Genomic DNA, 20,983 nt, shown 5'->3' with positions numbered 1-20,983 from the left:
GGTGACCCTTTCCACTGCCCTCTGGTTCCCCACTCCTCTAATACACTTTACCTTCCTGCTTTCCAACTCATCCCCTCATTTAAAACAGGAAAAGACCTCATTAGTACCAGAGTTCTAGAACTCCAATGCCTACAACTGCCAGAGAGCTGATAGGAATGAAAGGCACAGTTGTTTCATAAGCACTGCTTAATTTAAATTTTTCAATCAACATGCATATTATATGTATGTTATATGCTAAAAAATATTTTTAACTTTCATAAAGAAATATATTCTCTCTCCTTTTCCTTGAATTACTTTTGTCTTCTTGCTTTTGACAAAAATTTAAAATCTGTGAAATATTTCTTTACCTATAAAAAGACATAATGCAAGCATAAACATAAATGACAAGTGACATTTAGCTTCAGGGTTGAGGCACTATAGGGAGTAGTAGGGACTGTAGTAAACTCAAAAGTATCTCTCTTTCTTAGAAAATGGGCTGCCCTTCTCAGTTCAGTTGATTGTCATCCTGTGAGAATTTGGGCTCACTATTGCCAGATCTTCTGAATTTTCACAGGAAGCAGGAAATCTGGATTTCACCTGAAATGTCCTGGTTTTAAAAGTTGGCTGAGATTTTTAAACATTCTGCAATCAAAATGCTGTGAATGCCAGTGTCTGTGCCCCTTTGATTAAAATTTTGACTGAAACTCATTATACCAATCTACTCCCTTTCCTAGTGATTTGCATCTTCAAGTGTTTTAGTTCTAATTATGGATTGAAAGGTTATGTCAGCTACTAAAAACTTGAGTTGACAGGGACAAGGAAGTTTAGCTAGTGACTTGTGCATAAAACTGTATTACGCCCAAACTTAGCCCTAAAAATGAATATATTTTAGTTTCAGGAATTTTTGAGTCAGAAGAAATAATCTGAAACTTGCTTTGCTCCCCTTTTCTGCCCAAAGACTTCCAGATGGTGGAAATCCAGAGTCTTTTGTCATCATGTCCTCTCCCCTTTTCTAAATTAACACCTCTGATCTAGCATTCTTCCTGCTTCCTTTGTCCTCCTCTATCCCCAGTGTTTTAGAGTTGGAACACTTAGGACTCCATGTCTTCCATCCCCCAGCAGCAAGGGCTTAGCCAGCCAGAGGGCAAGGTGGAAAGCAAAGATGCTCAGTGATTCCACGAGGGTAGTAGGGAACATGGAAAGATGGTTGGTGAAATGGGAGCCTCTGGGGCAGCTCTGCTGGAAATTTGCAGACAGCAATGAAAGAATACCTTTAAAGTTAATGTAGTTTCAGGTTTGTAGCCAGTGTCCGACACACTAGGGCCATACATGTTTGTTAAATAAATTAACAGCTGACTGGATGGATGGATGGATACATCTCGGAGAGTTAAAATTAACATGATTCAAAACCTGGTACCTTATACTGAGAATTAAGTGTAAAAAGAATCAGCATTAGTATGTTGGGAAAAGGCTAAGAGATGAGCCATTCAAGATTTTTTACATACAAAAGAAATGACAGAGGGAAGAAGGTGCTGTGGGGGGGGGGAACCTTAAATCAGAAGGGTCTGACTTGTCAGCTGAATTGAGAAAGTTCAATATAAAATTGAAAGAATGATTAAACATGCTAATTATTTAGCTTCCTTAAGGGTATTCATATATAGTCTTACCTGATATCCTGACCCAAACTACTCAGGATTCTTTGAAGGCTCTAGGTTGATAGTTCCGCAAGATAAATCAGCAACATGGACCTCTCTGAACTGCCCAAAGTATTTCCGACCACCAGTGATAACCACTGCTCCTTTTAGATAGTTTTGTTTGGCAAGGGTCCTACATCAAAGGTAAGATCGTCCAGATTGGAAATGGTCTCTGAACTCAGCTCCTCTCCCTTCTACAAGATCTACCTTCCTAGGCAGCACCTTCTCCTTTACATCTACCACGAAGATCAATCTGCCTTATGTTCTATTCCCTAAGTGTTGTGTGTTTGCCAAGGTGACAAGAGGCGCCAGTGTTTCTTCTCCTAGGACCTGAGATGAGGTTGTAATTCTTTCAAGAGAATTAAACTAGACAGCTTTCTGATTTTGCTCATACATGGGAAAGTCGTGAATCTAGTGCAAACCAAGAAACCAGCTTACTGCCTGTTGCATGATTTCTAGTGTAAATATACACAACTTTTCCTTCCACATACCAAGTCCCTCTGAGAGTCAAGTTTTTTAAAGTAATGTAAAGCTACATGGATAAACCTTGAAAACATTACACTAAGTTAAAAGCCAGTCACAAAAGACCATAAGATGTATAATTTCATTTGTATGAAATATCTAGAATAGGCAATTCTGTAGAAACACAAATTAGTGTTTGCTTAGGATGGAGGGGTTGAAAGGGATAGGAGGAATGGGAGTGACTTGTAAAGGCACTGGGTTTCTTCGGGGAGTGATTAAAATGTTCTAAAATTGATTGTGGTGAGAATTTCACAACTCTGTGAATATAGAAAAAGCTGTTGAATTGTATGGTATGTGAATTATATCTTAATGAAGTTGCTAACAAAAAAGGTGGGAAAATGTTAGTAATATTTGACCACGTCGACCTATTTTACATGCAAGATAATACTTGGCAACTAAGCAGACATTGCCAAGAGTCAAATTAAAGAAAAATCTCCAAGTCTTTGTTGAACAAACAGATGGAGTTTGTTTTCATGATAATATGCTTGATAAAGTGGCAGCATAGTTTATTAGTCTAAAAAACAAGATATCTGAGCATGTAAAAGCTGGGGAAAGCATATCACCCTTGGATTATCACATATTGACATGGGTCTTAATTGTTTTCTAGGGTGTTATTAACCATGTTCCTTCAACAGTCACTTGGGATAATTTGCAGATACAATTCTCAGATGAGCAGTGTGGCTTCCAGGGTTGTGTTTCTCATCTTCGTTTCTAGACAGAACCAAATCCTGACATCTATTTAGTATCCCTTCCTGGTAACAAAACTAGCAATACAGGTGCATTTTCCTTAGCAGGGCATATTTGGCCAGCGTGTGGCTTATTTGGTAAGCATGAAAAAGGAAAAAGATGGGGACACAGAAATTAGGAGAGCAAGAAATGGTTAAGTTCTCTGGGAGAACTAGTTAACATGTAATATTGTCAAATAGATTCAGCAATCTTAAGAGAATCTTCACCTACCTATTAATTATGTGTGGGATGTTACTCCCTAATGGATGTTATTTAATGATGAATAATGGACTTAGGCATGATAATCGATGTATCATTGCCTGTGGTGACTGTTTAAGGTAAATAAGATGGTTCTGAGTTAATATTTTGGAGAAAAGAAAGAGATGGATGGGTTACACTAGTATGACCATATAAGCAACTGCAACCAACTTAAGTAGATGTTTCTGTAAAAGTCGTGATGATTTCACTAAAGACATATGAAATCACCTATTCATCTACCCACCAAGAAGATAATCTAGGAGAAATAGGAGAACAAATCAAACTGCCCATCAGACTAGCAGTCAGAAGATGGAAGGAGCTCCATTCCACTCACAGATTGAATTATCATTGGATTCCAGGATTCACAAGAACCTAAAGGTCAAACAGTTCAACCATCTATGTAAATTACTGAACTACAGGGAGGAGGAAATTTTCAGTATCTTACTGCCAACGCCACCAGATACAACAGGCAAGTCATGAGGTAGAGTGAGAAATGGTGAGGGACCTGCATCTTAATGCTGGTTAATATTCTCTGGCCCTCCCAAGGCATGTCTCATAACCAATACAGTGTCTAACTGTATTACAATTGGTTCCTGCATATGAGAAGGATGTACCCTTACTTCTTTCTCCCTTATCTCTGCTGTGTGCTCCTGATACCAAGAACTGAAAAGTCCTCACTCTGATCAACTATATATGACCTCTGTATATAAGAGATCAAAAGATAGCTTTCCTGACATGGATATATGTATTCCATCTGTCTTTACTACAAAGGTGTGTGTTTTAATAATTGAGTTACTTTGTTGCTTAAAAGTTACTTTGTGTTTTATAAGTCTGTGTTTCAATGCACCACACAAACACGTGTGCACACACTGTCACACATACTAATACAAGATGAAGAAACACCAAAATGCTACAGTGGTTATCTCCGTGGTAGAGAATTGACAGCCAAATTTGGTTTTTGCTCATTTATGTTTTTACTTTTTCTGTAATGAACTAATTTTTTTATTTAAAAAGAAAGTTTGTAAGAAACTAATACACACATTGCTTTTGATTCCTAAAGAGTGACCGCTGAATTCCATTGGTGTTACTTAAGTCCAGAGTATCTCTGATCATTTTCCCTATGATCCTCCCCCCACCACATTTAATGACTAGTTATTTCCCTGGGCACAGAGCCCTGTTGGAATATTTTGTGGTATTTCTTCCTATGTATCGATTCCCCAAAATTGTATTTGGAATAAAGCAATGGACAGTGAGTTTTTCTGTAGATATTGTTAGATTTCTTATTAAATTTGAACCACAGCACCATCAGTTACCTAGCAGTGGTATACAACCTTGGGACTTGGGGTTAACGAGAAACTTAGCCAGGAAGCAAAGACTTTTTTGAATGTAATGGATAGTGGATTGTATAGCCCAAAGTAGAAAGTGGAGCACATTATATAAAATTCAGACCATAAATCTCCACTTTTGGTAATGGTATCTGAATCAAACTGGCCTAGTCATTGTGATTTTCATTTCTATATTGTGGGAAAATGGTATTGCCCTTAAGCTCTCTTTAGTCGGGTCTCACTGTATTAAACTTAGTGATCAGAGCAAAGAAAAAGGACCAAATCTGGTTGATGAGTGAGCATGCATCTCCCCACATCACTAGGTCTTTGATGAGCTTCAATCTGGTTGTCTTAGTTTTAATCTGAGTGGAATCTTGGTTTCTTTACCAAAAATCAAACTTTCTAATACAGTTTTCATTAGCCCTAAAGTTTGGGCCCCTGAATCTGCATTATCACCTCTTTCAGAAATCTTTTCTGAGATCTTTAGCCTTCTCAGGCACCCCACCAATCCTCAAGCCTACTCATTTGTAGGTTCCAGATATATCCCTCCTGCTCACATTCTTCGCCATTGGCCAACGGCCCTAGATCTTAAGAACTGTGATGCCATCCATAGAGGGAGCAGGTGTTAGACACTGGGGTTACAGCATAGAAGTTTTGATCCCTGCCCTCTAGCTGGAACTGTACAAACCTATAGTGAATCAAAGATTATGGTCAAAGGGAAGAAAAAATTCACAGGTAGTTATAATATAGATAATAAAGGACTACTACTGGGGAAGCACAAGAAGGTTTGGGAGTATCCAGTTTGGACTTGAGCTGGGGGGTAGGCAGGAAGTCTTCTCAAAGGGTTTCCCCTTTGTGATTCTGGACATAGCCTTATTCCAGTGCCTACCACATGATATGCAGATGATCTGTTATTGTCTTCTTCCTCACTGCACTGAAAGCTTCCCCAAGAATGAAAACTTAGCCATCTTTAGATCCTTAGCACAGTGCCTGGCACATAGTATACCCATATAAATGTTTGTCAAATGGAACCATTCTCTTTTATTTCCTTCATTTCTTTGTTTTTGTAATAACAGCTTTTTTGAAACATATTCCACATACTATAGACCTCACACACTGAAAAACATATCCATGAAAAACAATGGTTTTTCATTCAGTGGTTTTTAGTATATTCAGAGTTGTGCAACCATCAACCCTATACAATTCCAGAACATTCTTGTCACCATGAAAAGAAACTCTGTACCCATCCACTAATCTAATTTCTTTCTTTATGAATTTGCCTATTCTAGACATTTCATAGAAATGAAATCATACAATAGGTGGCCTTTCATGCCCGGCTTCTTTTACAGAATGTTTTCATTTCATAAAGGTTCATCCAGGTTGTAGCATGTGTTATTACTTCATCCTTCTCACAGCTTAATAATATTCCACTGTATGAATGTACTACCTTTTGTTTATCCATTCATCATTTGATGGGCATTTGGGTTGTTTCCATCCTTTGGATATTATAAATAATGCTGCTTTGAACATTCATATACAGGTTTGTGTGTGGACACGTATTTTCAGTTCTCTTGGGAACACACCTAGGAGTGGAATTGCTGGGTCATATGTAACTTAATGTTTAACCTTTTGAAGAACAGCCAAACTATTTTCTAAGGCACATTTTACATTCCTACCAGCAATATATAAAGGTTCAGATTTCTCCATATCCTCACCAACATTTATTATTTTCCACCAATTTTATTATAACCATCCTAGAGGATGTTAAGTGGTGTCTCATTGTGGTTTGGGTTTGCATTTCCTTGTGGTGATATTTAGCATCTTTCAAGTTCTTTCGTTCATCTTCACCTTTTCTTCTCTCATTGAGGAATGACCATGACTGGGAAGTACAGAACTCAGTTTCCTCCACATGCATTACCAAGGGAAGAAACCATGCCTTCTTATTTCAGCACCAAGCACAGTGCTAAGCGCATAACACATGCTAAATAAATGTTTTCTGAATTTATGAATAGATGAATGATTGAATAAAATACACAAAAATCATTCCAGTCCCCTTTTTTCTGTCCAGATCCCTCCCAGAATGCTCTTTTTTAAAATGTCTGATGGAAGTTTTGAAACTCTTGAAGTGAATTCAACAGATGACTCATGGTTTGCATGATGCAAAAGTAAACTAAGAAAAGCTGTGATATTTAAGAAGATAATCCTGTACATTACCAGATCTCACTCTGAAGTCATTTGTCTCCCTCCCAAGAGGGGCCATTTTTCTAAAATAAAGTCTGAGCAAAGAAATTTCTAAGAAATTGTGAAAAGTACTCATTTTCTTCTGTTTTCCTTGTGGATTTTTTTCTGAAATGTAAGCCCTCTGTGACCTAGTTTAATAAAAGATCTATGAAAATGTCATGGTAAAGCATACAGCAAGTCATCTGTCATTTCAACCTGGCTAATCTTTATTGAAACCACTAAGAGTTTACCAAGTCAAAGAACTTCATAAGGGGCCATGATCAGGGAAAGGAATGAATTTGTTTTCTCAGCCTTTCCCTTCTCCACATCCCAACAAAGCAGACCTTGTTTTGATTTCTGCACTCACCTAAAGATATGTGCTTCAGTGGTAAACCACTGATACCATATGAAACTGAATTTGCCCTTTAGAATCAGTTTCTTGTGTTTGAACATTGTCTACAAGTGAAGGGGAAGAGACAAAGACCGGTGGGAAGTAGGCTGCTTCTGCTTTGTTTTTAAACTTTAGTTTCCTGGGCCAAGGAATTTAAATTAATAAACCAATAGTACACCAAAGAGAGTTATCATGGTTGGATTTTCTTTTTTTTTTTCTTAATAAATAGAGCCTCCACATCACCCAGATTTGTTGGGTTTTCTGTCATAACAGCACAAGTTTACCAAAAAAAAAAAAATTAGATGGCTTTGTTCATTCTACTTAAAGTTAACTGTCTTTTTTTAGAAAAAGGCCAGCATTACTTACACTGGAAGTCAGGATATCTGGTTAGAAGATCTCTGCTTTAATTTCTACTGTGACCCTCAGGAAGACCAAGCAAACTTCTGAAAGCCTGTTCACCTCAAAAGTACTTGATGATCTCTGAGTTGTAAAATTTTCTAAATTTATTGCATGGTGCCTTGATTCCAAAGTGGATCCAGTCTTCTAAGAAAAAGTTCTGAAATAAGGCTTGCAAAAGAGATTATGTTCTCCAGAACCCAGAGCACTCCAGATGTCTCAAATCTTGGCCTTTCTCCGTGATTCTTTGGCTCCAACAGCCCTCAGATGTATTCCCACCTGCGCACCAAAACTGATCATACCTATTTCTAAGGCACTCTGAAATCCTGGGCCTACTAACTCTGTGTGTGTGAGAGAAGGTAGTGGAGAAGTATAAGATATGAAGGAAGTATATGAAGTCAGGGAAAGACTTTAAATTTTTTCTTGTTAAATAATTTACCTTTTATATTTAAAACTAAATGATCACAAGATGGAAACCCTAAAGCAAAAATTGGATTAAAGTGTATAAAACAATTTGGTCCTGCCTCCTCCCTCATGCGCCTTACCTCCTGTCCTCCTTTTATCCTCCGCCAAGCTATGGTGTGTCTTTGACTTTAGCGTGATATTTTCCCCTTACATTCCTCTTTTTTCCTTCTTCACAGGGTACATCCCCAGTTATTTAGACAAGGACGAGCTATGTGTAGTGTGTGGTGACAAAGCCACCGGGTATCACTACCGCTGCATCACGTGTGAAGGCTGCAAGGTAATTGCCCTGGGACCAGTGAGCTCGGAGCTCAGCCCAGCTCTAGTCCCCCTTCCAGGATTCCACCAGAATGCAACATGAAGTTTTAAGTTCAAACTAGAACCAAATCCCAACATTCACAGCCGTGATCTTCCACGGTCTGTGACTGGCTGTCCTCCTCATTTTTTGGCATGTTTAAGAACTGAATTTATCTTTTTTCCAAATCAACAATAACTAAATGAATTTGCAAGAGTGTAATGTCTGCCTTTTAAGACAGGGAGAGAACTAATAAGATGAAAAGAAATTAATATTCTCACTGTGAATTTAAAAATGCACAGATATTTTCTAATATATTATCCCAAGAAATAACCATTTCTCCTCCTGTTTTATACCCAGTGGTTGAGGAGACAGAACGTACCCTGCCACACACTATTAATCTAAGTAAATATGCTCACTTTTGTTTATTTTTTTTATATGTCACTTTTAAGGGTTCCATTAGAGAGTATCTTTGAGGCTACTTAGATTCAATTATGTTCTGAAATTATCCAAATTGGCTTTCTGCACAGTTTTCAGCCAGTAAGTAAATTCTGGGCATTCATCAGCTAATTTTATGCTCTATAGACCCATCTACAGGAGATACTTGACAAGAACACACCCGTGATCAACAGTTCACTTCCCGAAAGTGAGCCTAAATTTGCCTACTTACACTCTTCATCATCAAAATTAAGATGAGCTTTCTGGAAAATATCTTTTGGTCCAACAACCTAGCCTAGAAAATAAAGTCTACTATAAAAATAAAGCTCAACCCAGTGCTAGATTCAGCGTTCAGCTAATGTTTTATAAATGAGGAAGTATATTAAGTCAGGGAAAGACTTCTTAAATGTTTACTTGTTAAATGTTTTATTTACTTTTTGTACTTAAAACCAAATGATCCCAAGATGTTAACGCTAAAGCAAAGATTGTATTAAACTGTATGAAACGATTCAGTCTTCCCTCTTCTGTCACCCACCTCACCTCCTCCTCTCTCTTCCCCTCATCCAACTACCCCTGTTTCCTCCTAACCTTTGACCCTGAACCCCAAAAATCAGCATGGTAGCTTCGTTTCAAGGTAAGGTACCCCATTTCCCTAATGGAAGATTTTCCATGCAAATTCCCTAGTTTCTGTGCATGAAATTCGGAAACACTTAGTGAAAGCCTGCTAGAAGTGTTTAAATGATACAGCCATTGGAATCAGGGGCACATCCGGAAGTTTCTAAGTTCCCCAGGCCCTATATCTGCAAGACTTTTGTAATGTGATGTAGTGTGCTCTCATTCATCCAGACCCCTTTGATCTGGAATTTGTACCTTTTAACAAAGATTGTGCTAAAGATTGCTATTACATCCATGAAAATAATGTCTTAAGGAATTTAATGGAAGCGAATACAAGTAAGTCCTGACTATTCACTAATTGGGGGACTTGCAGACTGTCTCTTGAAAGCACAGTTTTATTGGCTTGATTTGAAAGCAATAACACTGCATTACTTTAGATATACTCTCTCACTCTGAAAGCTCAATAATTCAAACAGGCCTTTTTTCTAAATTAGCCCCAACTCATAAAGCTTTTCCTACCTGATTATGCAGCACTCAGATTCTTTCAAATCAGTTCCTAATGGTAAATTCTGAATTCTGGGAGAGACTCTAATGAAAATTCCATTTAATACTCAACTCCCAAAGCGACTCTAAAGACCGACTGTGCCTTACAGAGGACTTAATGCTTATTAGTGATTGACTTAAACAAAGGGAAAATCAAGCCTATTAACCCGTGCCCCTGCTTCATGTATGTCTTCATCATGATCAAGAAATCCACTGGCCTCTTTTTCCAAGATCACAGGATGTTGGGGGCCTGATTCAACTGAGGTTTACCTAAAAGAAGAAATCATGTAGCAAAAAGCTAGATTTTTTCAGCCTCTATTCCTTTATCTCAGATCAGAATCCTGTTTCTAGGATTGCTTCCATTGTAAAATAGAAAGAAGCTCTCCAGGGGTAATTATGCAGATTGTGCATTTAATATAAAGACAAAGTATCATAGGAAAAGACAAGGGAGTTTTTCAAATGAAACACACTTTTTAAAAGTGGCCAAAGATGGAAAAGTTTTGTGCTTCACATACTGATTATTTAAACCTACGCTTTAAAAATATTTCTACCCCATACTTGCAGTGTGTATGGGAAGAGTCTTTTTTGCCCATTTTTGCCCTGAAAACAGCAAAAATCTTTTGGAGCTGTTTTGTCTATTTTGATGAGCCAGTTTTTTATGCATCTTTTATAGAAAGAATGTTGACACTTCCCCACAACAATTTTTTTAAGAAAGATTCATAGCTTATAGCAGTTGCCCAAATATTGACACTTAGCTCCTTATCACACTAATCAGGACCTCAACTCAGACCACTAAGAAGTGGATCCAGTTCTCCTCAAAATGCAGAGAAACATCTCTGATGTTGATTAATAAAAGCAAAACCTCTCCTCACCAACAAATCATCAATGAAATATATGGCCTTATTTAGTCCCTGGGACATGTCTTTTGCTAGCTCACCTCTAAAAGATTTTTGTAGGTAGACTATATTAAATACTTTCTATTCAGTTCACTTCCAGAAGTTAATTTTTGTCACTTTTTAAAATTAAGGGATCTAGCACCTTTACATTTGCTCAAATGAAGTGATCCCTCATCATGTGTCAAATATGCTTTTATTATAACTTAGGGGAAGCCAACATCTTAAAGGGGATTTGGTCCATGAAGCACCCAGAAAAGTCATCAGAGAGATGCCATAGAAAAGATGATATTATAAATAGCACAGCCCACCACCCCAACACCTTTCTCAACATAAGCAAAGTATAAATTATTTCATTTATTCCATTTAAAAGTTCACAGAGTAGACTTTTTGGAAAAATGAATGTTACCCCAGTGTCTTATATACCACAGCTCATTCTCTCCTTAGCATTGTCAGACTCTTCAGTAGGCTCCCCCCCTTCTAGACATGAGTCAGCCTCAGAGTATGTGTGAGAAAAGGGTCTCCCCAACAACTATCCTATCCTCCTAGCAGCACACATTCTCCCTGATGCCTTGGACTTTGATGCTGCCACCTCTGGGGAAACTTTGCCTCCTCCAGAAGGAGGTATGCTACCCAGCCTCTCTCCTCCCTGTCTGACACAAGTCTTCTTGCCAGGAATCTCCGGGTTTCTTTTGCTCTCCAGGCAGGGAAGACCCATGAAGGGTGGATTGGAGAGAGGGCAGCAGTAGGCAGGTAGAGTAGGGAGGTTCACGGGGCAGCTTGTCTTTCAGTGCTGTGGCATGCCCTGACATTCATGCTCTAGCAGAATTTGCCCACCTTGAACACCCAGGGAAAACCCACCAGCATGACAAAGACCTGCCCATGTGTGATTGAGTGAATCTTATAATACTATAGCAACATCATTCAAACTACTGGACATAAGTGTTTAAGGATACAAAATCCAAATAATAATGGGGCAGTTTACCTGTTAGAACTTAAACAATAGGGGCACCTGGGTGGCACGGCGGTTGAGCGTCTGCCTTCGGCTCCGGGCGTGATCCCGGCGTTCTGGGATCGAGCCCCACGTCGGGCTCCTCCGCCATGAGCCTGCTTCTTCCTCTCCCACTCCCCCTGCTTGTGTTCCCTCTCTCGCTGGCTGTCTCTATCTCTGTCAAATAAATAAATAAAATCTTTAAAAAAAAAAGCATTTAAACAATAAAAATGATAAGGGTTTTGCACACATGCCCCCATATCAAGTCCATTAGTTTCAGTCATGGCTCTCATTTTTCTATTTTATCCTGCTTTGCCCAATAAAAAATCCTACTTTTGACCTTTTCATTGTAAGGTAGAACTCTTACGTCTGAGTGAATGTGCAGTAGTATATGTACATAATCAAAGCCAAGGAAAGTTAAACAGGATCATTCAAATTTGGGCTTAATCTAGGTCAGCTATTATGTCAGTCCCTATTTATGTAACAAAGTTAGAGATCCCTTTAAGCTTTAGTAGATAGTATCCTTCAACATTTGTTTTTGCCTTGCTAGTCTACTAAAACAGATAACGGTGGGGGATGCTATTTATAATCTGTTCATCTAAAACATTTAAATAATACAGTAAAATTGGATTCAGTTTATATATCATATAAGCAGTTAGGTAAATAAGACTTGGAGTCTGACTCCTGAGCTCTAGGCCGAGTTTCACGGTGTACTTACCACATGATTTGGGGCAAGTAATTTAACCTGTCAGAGGCTTAGTTTTTTAATACCTACAGTGGAGATATAAAGAGTACCTAGTTCATCAGGTTGTAGAAGAGACAGAAGGATATGGAAGTTGTCTACAGCACTTTGCAACATGCCCCTTACAGTAAGTGCACACTCTTCACCATCATTAGTGCTACAATACAAAAGCACTGTTGCCAAGACAGGAATACCATGTCCAGGAAGGTTCTACTAGAATACACCTATAAGAAGGTTTATGTCACCTAAATCTGGACTAAATGGCATCCTCAGCAGCCTTTACGGTGGCCCTCTCGCATGCCTTAAGAAAGGAAGACACCTATTGAACTTCAGGGCATATGCCTACCGATACTGGAGAGAGAGTACTATGAAAGGAAAAACCCCAATGCAGTGAGCGCTGAGGAAAATTGGGTGGAGAGACTGGAATTTTCTACTCTTCAAGTACTGCTGTTTCAAGGGTTATCCGAGCTGGCCATGGACATTTCAAGAGTAAAAAACAAGAACTAAACTAAATCTCTAAAGGTCGTTTAATGCATCCATTTAATTACTAAATGATTAAATTATTAATTAATAGAGTATCACAAGTATCCAGCTCCTTTATTCTCCAGTACAAAGTGTAGCAAGGTTCTTCACAGCTTAATTTAACAACACAATTATGGCACTCTATGAAATGAAATAATATAATTTATTTTTATTATTCAATGTTTGCAAAAAATAAAAATGAACACTGGATTTTCCCATTAACCTCTTTTCCTTAATAAATGCCAAAAAGATACTGACTCTATCTGTAGTTCTAGACATTTTCTTCAGCTCAGATTTAGAATTCCTTAGATTCATTTTGGGCTAATTGTCCTGTATATGAATAAGTAGGAGCTACAGGCCCATACACAGGTAAGGTCCAAAATAATCCATCAAAAAATCCATTTGTTATATGGACACAAAATCCTGGAGTCATTCATTTCTAGAAAATATGAAACTGTTGTCTTGGGTCTTTCTTTCCCATGTAGGGTTTCTTTAGAAGAACCATTCAGAAAAATCTCCATCCATCCTATTCCTGTAAATATGAAGGAAAATGTGTCATAGACAAAGTTACAAGAAATCAGTGCCAGGAATGTCGCTTTAAAAAATGCATCTATGTTGGCATGGCAACAGATTGTAAGTAATCTTCTTCCTTTGTTTCACATTCAAGAAATGTTGATTGGGGAAAGATCTGGTTCAAGGAGATCAACCAGGCAGAAAAGAAAGCAGGGACCCATGTGGACAGAGAGAAGACATGTAGCACTCCCACAGACCCCTCACGCCCAGCCACTGCTGGGTGGTTTCCATTCTACCCCATCCCTATCAACTCCTAACTCTCAAAGTATCTAGACCACACATGAGGGGAAGTGATTAAATTATCCCTATCATGTCTTCAGGACTATTAGCAATACTCTGTTGAAACAGATTACGAATGAGTGTTCTTGTCCAGTCCCCTTGATGAGGCATAGTTTTATGTACGACATTTGTGTGGTGAGAGCTTCATGGACTAGTCCTAATATTTTTCAAAAACAGAGACAGGGATTTGTTTTGTGGACATTTTTGGAGATGGGGCACTGGCAGAAAACATTGTGTTCAGTAATTTCTGAAGAATGTGAAGTCGAGTGCTATAGCATGAGTCATCCTGCAGTTGTTGTTTGTTATATTTTTAGCCCATAAAAACATTCTAAGCTCCAGTCCTCCTACCCAGTTTTCAAAGTGCCACAGCATATGGTGGTGAGATTAGCCACTGGAGTCTCTTCTTCCCGCACCGTGCAAGGGATTTACACCAGTCACTTTAATTAATCTAATAATAAAATAAGAATTGTGTCGTTCAGAATGTGTGCCCTCTGTTTTGCCAGGCATCGGGGTTAATGGTTTCTGTTGGCATAAGTGTTTTGCACCTCAATGAAAGTTTCCAACTTTTAGTTTAAAAAGAAGAAAAAGAAAAAAAGCAAAAAAAGGAAAGAAAGAAGAAAAGGATGCAATGAGGATTTTCCTCAGAAAAGATGAAATAATCATGGCTCACATTTATGTGAGAAACAGGGTTCTCTCAGCAAGAACAAAAAAAATCCATGAAATGCCATGCTTTGGCCGCTAAAAGAAGACAGAATAGGGAATCTTTAAAAAGGAGGAGTGTTGTGTGAGGGTTTTAGGCTGGAAATCCTGGGTTAATCCCCACCCCTGGCTAAGTATACTGTCTTCATCTTTTAAAGACTTTTAGCCATTGCCAACAATATGCCTGATAAGGATATATGAAAATGATTGACCTAGAACCGAATATTTAGATGTGTCACCATAAGTGACTGTTACTATTGAGTGTCCATTTCATTGTTTGAGAAGTTAAAAAATAGGAATGTTTATAAGGTTAAAAAAGCTCAGTGTTAATCTGGACTGGGTGGAAATTAATTTTGAATGCACCCTGAGAGGCATTATAAGAGCTCAGGCTTTATAATCAGAAAAACTGTTGGAGTCCCATATCTGCCACCTACTAGCTGTGTGACCATCAGACCTAACCTCTGGTTTCCCTTTGGTGAAATCATCACCTACCTTGCAAGTTGTTTTCAGGATTAAATTAGATAATGCATGGGGCGCCTGGGTGGCACAGCGGTTGAGCGTCTGCCTTTGGCTCGNCTGGACTGGGTGGAAATTAATTTTGAATGCACCCTGAGAGGCATTATAAGAGCTCAGGCTTTATAATCAGAAAAACTGTTGGAGTCCCATATCTGCCACCTACTAGCTGTGTGACCATCAGACCTAACCTCTGGTTTCCCTTTGGTGAAATCATCACCTACCTTGCAAGTTGTTTTCAGGATTAAAATTAGATAATGCATGTCAAATTCCACAATCCCTAGCACAGAGGAGGCATTTGGGAAAGGGGGCTATGAGTGGAGTCCACTCCCCATCCCCCTTTAATAAGGGAACCAAAGTGACCTAATAGGGCTCATTCACATTTCCCACATTTGCCATAGCTCACCTTATTTGGATGATCCAATCCAACTGAGATGACCTGGGGTTTCATTATTCTGTTTGTGGAATAGCTGAATACTTTTGGTTCTCTTCCTCCTGCTATGTATGCTTTTTTCTTTTCCTACCAGGTCACACCTTCATCAAGAAATGGCCCTAGGACAATGATGTTGTAGAACTGGAATCAGGAGTCCTGGGTCTTGCCTTGGCTCTGCCATGAACTTGCTGTGTGACTTTAGGCAAGTCATGATCTCTCTGGATCAACTTTCTCCTCTGTGAAAGGAGAGAGTTGGGCTAGATAATACCAAAGGTTCTTTCCAGTTCTAAAATACTATGACTTGGTAGCATAAAACCTGAGCCTTTCCATTCCATTGATAGTTATTAAGAGTCCTGTAAAATGGTTTTGTTTTGGAAAATAACCACAGAAGTAGAGGTTTCTTGTTATCTGCCCTTCTTATGTCCCTTTTGCATAAGTGGTAAAAGTCATGGCTCTATTTACTGACCACTTGTAGTGCATTAGCACATTGAATACCCTGTGAGGTGAGTATTGTTGATCCCATTTTATACAGGAAGAAATGAAAGCTCAAGGAGCCTAAGCAACTTGCCAGAGGTCACACAGCTAGAATGTGGTAGTGTCAGGATTCAAATCCAGCTCTTTCTAGATTCCAAAGCCTGGGCTCTTTAACCACCATTGAGGGTAGACCAGTTAGAGACTAGAGCAAAGTGAGTACCTGGGCAGCCTGAGATAGGCCGAGCCTCATTCCAATGAGCCCTTGAGGGAGCTAATAAAGAGTTGGGGTCCTTTTTATCTGAGAAAGAGATCATTAGCCTCCTGCTCAAGAACTTTCCTTTAACCTGAAATTCTTTTTACTAAGAGCCATTTGAGGGCAGCAGAGGAGGAACAGAGACCCTAAGAGTGAATCCAGATGATTGGCTATAGACGCATAGACTGAATCATAGACTCATCTGGGAACCCATGGGTAGGACAGTTTTTACCTCCCTCTGCTTCCTTCTTCTTAGGGCCACCTTCTGTGGAGTGGGGATGCCCATTGTCCAACTTCCCCCAGAGCTTTATTTTGAAAAGCTGGCCAGGCATTGGGAGTCTGGCACTAGGTCTCATGTCAGACCATAGGTAGTCAATGGCAGTTTGCTGCCAAGGGGAGAAAATACCCCAGTGTGACCCACCGTGCAGGACCTGCTCAGCCATCTGGCATGGGTGGTCCGGGGCCCACGTGCAGTCTGCCACGTGTCTGCCAGTGTCCATGTGTGTCGTCTCATTTTTCTTCCCCTCCCAGTGGTACTGGATGACAGCAAGAGGCTGGCGAAGAGGAAGCTGATTGAGGAGAATCGGGAGAAGAGACGGCGGGAAGAGCTGCAGAAATCCATCGGGCACAAGCCAGAGCCCACAGACGAGGAGTGGGAGCTCATCAAAACTGTCACTGAAGCCCACGTGGCCACCAATGCCCAAGGCAGCCACTGGAAGCAGAAACGGAAATTCCTGGTGAGGCTTCCCAGCACAGCTGAATATCAGCTGCATGCTCCACACTTTCTCCTTCAGGTCACTCAGTCCTCATCACCCTGGGATGCTGGTGTTACTGCCCCCATTTTTACCGATAGGGAAACTGCATTCCCAAGAAGTCAAGTGACTTGCAGAGTCAGGATTTGAATCCAGGTCTGTCTGAGAACAAAGGTCACTCCCCCCATCCGTTGCTTGTGAGTCACTAAATTCTAAAGTAGTTTCTTACGCCACATAACCTGTTTCCTTTGCTGTTAATAAGGCCAGCCTTAAATCAACTAATTAGTAACATTCTTTACCTGCCAGCTTTCCCCTTTTACACCCATTTCTTCTCCCAGATACCCATTTATATTAGTTAGTCCCCTAAACTCACCCCAAGATATCCTCTTTAGAATAACCCCTAGAATGAAGTGTCCCATATCTCAAATGTATTTTTATGTCAATAGAAGTCAAAATTTTTAGTTTAAAATAAATGAACTTGAGTCCAGGAAGACAAGGGGAATGGGGAGTACGGAGGGGGTTTGGAGGTGGGGATATATGGAGAAAACAGGCCTTTCTAGGCCCTTGGAAGATCAATGTTGACTGTTTTTATAAAAACTAACCACTATGAAAGTCCTTCCCATTCATTTCTCCTTTGGACCTCACAATGCTTTGGGTTAGGCTGGAATTACTATCCCCATTTTACAGATATGCAAACCAACCAAAGGCCTTATTTGGTTCACCCAAGTTCACACTACTAGAAAGTGGCAGCCAGGCCTAGAAGTCCAGGCTTTCCACCTACCTCACCAGATGGACTACCCAACCCACCACCACCAGCTGGTGTTTGACCATCTCAGAGACTGACCTTGCCCTTAGTTTATGACAGTGAGCACCTCACTGAGCCCCAGCAGCAGATATTCTGTGGGTCTGTTTGTCTCTCCAAGTTACATTAGCATTCCTTCCCATCTGAACAAAAAGGTATGGTGTATAATTGTCCTTATAAGGAGATAGTTTTCATCACTATTATAAGGAGATGGTTTTTTCATGGAAACAGTATAACAACAATCTTAAAGAAAATTTTTGGAAAGAAAAAGCTGACCCATAATCCACCTGCCATCAATTACTTGCACTGTTGTCAAGAGCAGGTTCTAACATACTCTGTTGATGGCATCTGTGAACAGTAACATTAGCAAACACTTAGAGAGCTCTTACCAAGTGTCAGGTTCTATTCTAAGTGCCTTCCATACGTTAACCTAAGCCAACCATGTAGGTAGATGTCGGTAAAATCTCCATTTTACCCAAGCAGAGAACTGAGGCAGAGAAGTTAAGGAAACTTACAGAGCCCCACAGCTGGTAAGCAGTGGTGATGGATGGCCCAGCTCCAGGATCCATACTCTTAATCACCACACTGTGGACTTGGCCACCTACACAAACCCAAAGAGCCTTTGAAAGACACATGTCTCTGGAGGGGCAGCCTCTTAGTGCCTTGATCTTGAATCCTCGGGCCCACTCTAGTATATCTGCCAGCAATTAGAAAACATGAATCCTGGATAGATAGATCAATTCTAATCCAACATATTTGAGGCATAGCAATATAGGGTCCTGCCTACCCCAAGCCTAAATCTATCCTCTCCCTAAATGTGTGAGCTATCAATGGACATTGTGGAAACCATTTCCAGGCCTGATTTGAGGTAGTGACAGAGCTGAATTTCAAATAAAGTGGAAGATTTGGGGCACATCTGGACGTCTTGGGAATTTTACACTTCAGTTTTCTCTACTCCAGAAAGAGAATGAATACTAGTCTAGCTAAACTCATTTCAGTGGTCACGAGGATGCTTCTTTCTAGACTCTAAAGATCTGTTCTTTTATTTAAAAAAAAAAAAAAAAAGATTTATTGAGCAGCTACTGTGTGCCAGAAAGTGAATAAGTCAGCTCTATTCTGGTGGAGGGAGAAAAACAGTAAGGATTAAACAAACAAGATGAATCCAGGTGGTAGTATGTGCAGTGAGGAAAACAAACACCGTGACAGGACAGAGTGATGGAGAATTGGAAGTGGAGAGAGACTTCCCTTCTCTGAACAGGGTGGTCAGAAAGGTCTCTCTGAGCAGGAAACATGAGCTGCGTCTGAAAGGTAAGAAACAAATTCTATACGGTAAAATCCAGTCAGATCTCTTTATGCCTTGTGGTCTCTTTAGCAAAGATGACACAATGGCTAATGATTAAAACCAGGTCTGCACCTTTAGCTCAAAGGCCCTAATGCTTTTCATCAGTCTGATTATCTACAGAAAGAACCAAAGAAGGTATGGCACAGGATGATTTTCCATTAGTGTTTTTGTCAGGGCCATGCGGTTATCCAGGAACAAAAGCTCTCTTTGGGAAGCTGACATTTACAGAGTAACTGTTTTACCCACTTGTCTCCCTCCCAGGGTGGAGCCAACGTGAAATGTATATTTTGTAGATCCTCGATCTGTTCAACAAATTGTCTCTCTTGGTCCAAATACAAAGAACTGCTTCTTCAAGCCATTTTTTTCTTAGAGGGGTGGTGGGGTAGATCAGAATACCTCCATGGTCCCGTCTGTCTCTACAATGAGCTTCATTTCTATCAGCCAATCCTCTTTTATGACTGGGATCACCATGGCATCTCCTCTACAGAAGGACCATGTTCCATTCAGTATTGTCACTTCAGTGTCCATCACATGTGTGGTTGAGACTTGTGGAAGCTCTTGTCAAAGATGGCTGCCATTACATCGTTTCTTCCCTGTGTATACAGGTCATTCTCTCTCATGGAGAGGTGAAGTCTGTTCCTCTCTCTCATTGAACGTGGGCTGGGTGTGTGATTCCTTTAAGCAACAGATTTTAGCAGAGTAACTTTTAAGGCTGAATCTGTTGCCAGACCAGACACCATAAATGTGGGTAAAGAAGCCTACAGGTGACACCAGCCTCTGCTGCTATTTGAGAACAACTATATGAGGGACCCCAAGTGAGAACCACCCAGCTGAGCCCAACTCTGAGCAACAGTAAAAATCTGTTGTTTTAAGCCACTAAGTTTTAGGGTAGTTTGTTACACACCGTAGATAACCGCAACAGAACTCAATAAATATTTGTGAAACAGAATGTACAGTTCCACTGGCCCATGCTCAGAGACAGTACAGTTAAGCCCTGTGTCTCAGCCAGTTTACATATTTACACATACCCCTGGCAGAAGGGTGACTCCGATTGAGTATGTATGCTCAGGATAAAAATTTCACTGAGTGGTGAATTATTCCCACAAGGACATTAAGAATCCTTCATTAAAGGCAGCTTTGCTAAATGATATCTGTGTCTGAATAGGCTTCTTTATTCTAATAGACACATTAGGATTTGTGTCTCCCGTGTGGCTGCCTCTATTCTGCTTACAACACTGCTACACATATTATTTCATTTATTTGTATGTGATGATGGCCCATTTTCTTCTGAAAAAGAATTTGAGAAGACCTATAATGTTAATAATAGTATAGTAATAGGGGCGCCTGGGTGGCTTAGTTGGTTAAGCGACTGCCTTCAGCTCAGGTCACGATCCCTGGGTCCTGGGATCAAGTCCCACATTGGGCTCCCTTCTCAGTGGGGAGTTTCTTCCCCCTCTGCCCCTCCCCTCTGCTTGTGCTCTCTGGCTCTCTCCCTCTCTCCCTCTCTCTCTCAAATAAATAAATAATATCTTTAAAAATATAATAATAACAGTATAGTGATATATCAGAAGGGACTAAAAATTATATGTTGTCATAAAAACTGGAAGTATTCATTTATCTGGAACAGGAAAATAACTTACTCCCCCAAAAGAAGATTCTTCATTTTTTCACCCTAACACCAGGACTCAAGTCAGAAATAGAGACTGGTGGTTTGACCTGGGTTTCAAGTCTATATTTGCATCAGTAGAAATGAGAGTCATTGGCAAATAAACTTTTTAAAAAGCCATGTAGATTTTCATAATAATTCCAAAGGCACTCTTTAAAACTACTTCCAAAAGCATTTAAATCATA

The 20,983-nt window shown here is 39.8% G+C and overlaps 1 protein-coding gene across 9 annotated transcripts in view; it reads left to right on the top strand.

The window, feature by feature from the left end:
* THRB (thyroid hormone receptor beta) overlaps positions 1–20,983 on the top strand; it is a 372,559-nt gene that overhangs the window by 327,687 nt on the left and 23,889 nt on the right. For all 9 annotated transcript variants that reach the window (XM_002928031.4, XM_034662073.1, XM_034662071.1 and 6 more), the window contains 3 exons: positions 8,153–8,253; positions 13,498–13,645; positions 16,768–16,973. In XM_002928031.4, the coding sequence (XP_002928077.2) occupies positions 8,153–8,253; positions 13,498–13,645; positions 16,768–16,973 (455 nt within the window). The remainder of the gene's footprint in view (positions 1–8,152; positions 8,254–13,497; positions 13,646–16,767; positions 16,974–20,983) is intronic.

The sequence above is a fragment of the Ailuropoda melanoleuca genome, chromosome 6 (assembly GCF_002007445.2).
Source record: "Ailuropoda melanoleuca isolate Jingjing chromosome 6, ASM200744v2, whole genome shotgun sequence".
Classification (NCBI taxonomy): Eukaryota; Metazoa; Chordata; class Mammalia; order Carnivora; family Ursidae; genus Ailuropoda; species Ailuropoda melanoleuca.
Note: the sequence above shows the minus strand (reverse complement) of the source record. Positions and strands in the feature narration are given on the sequence as shown.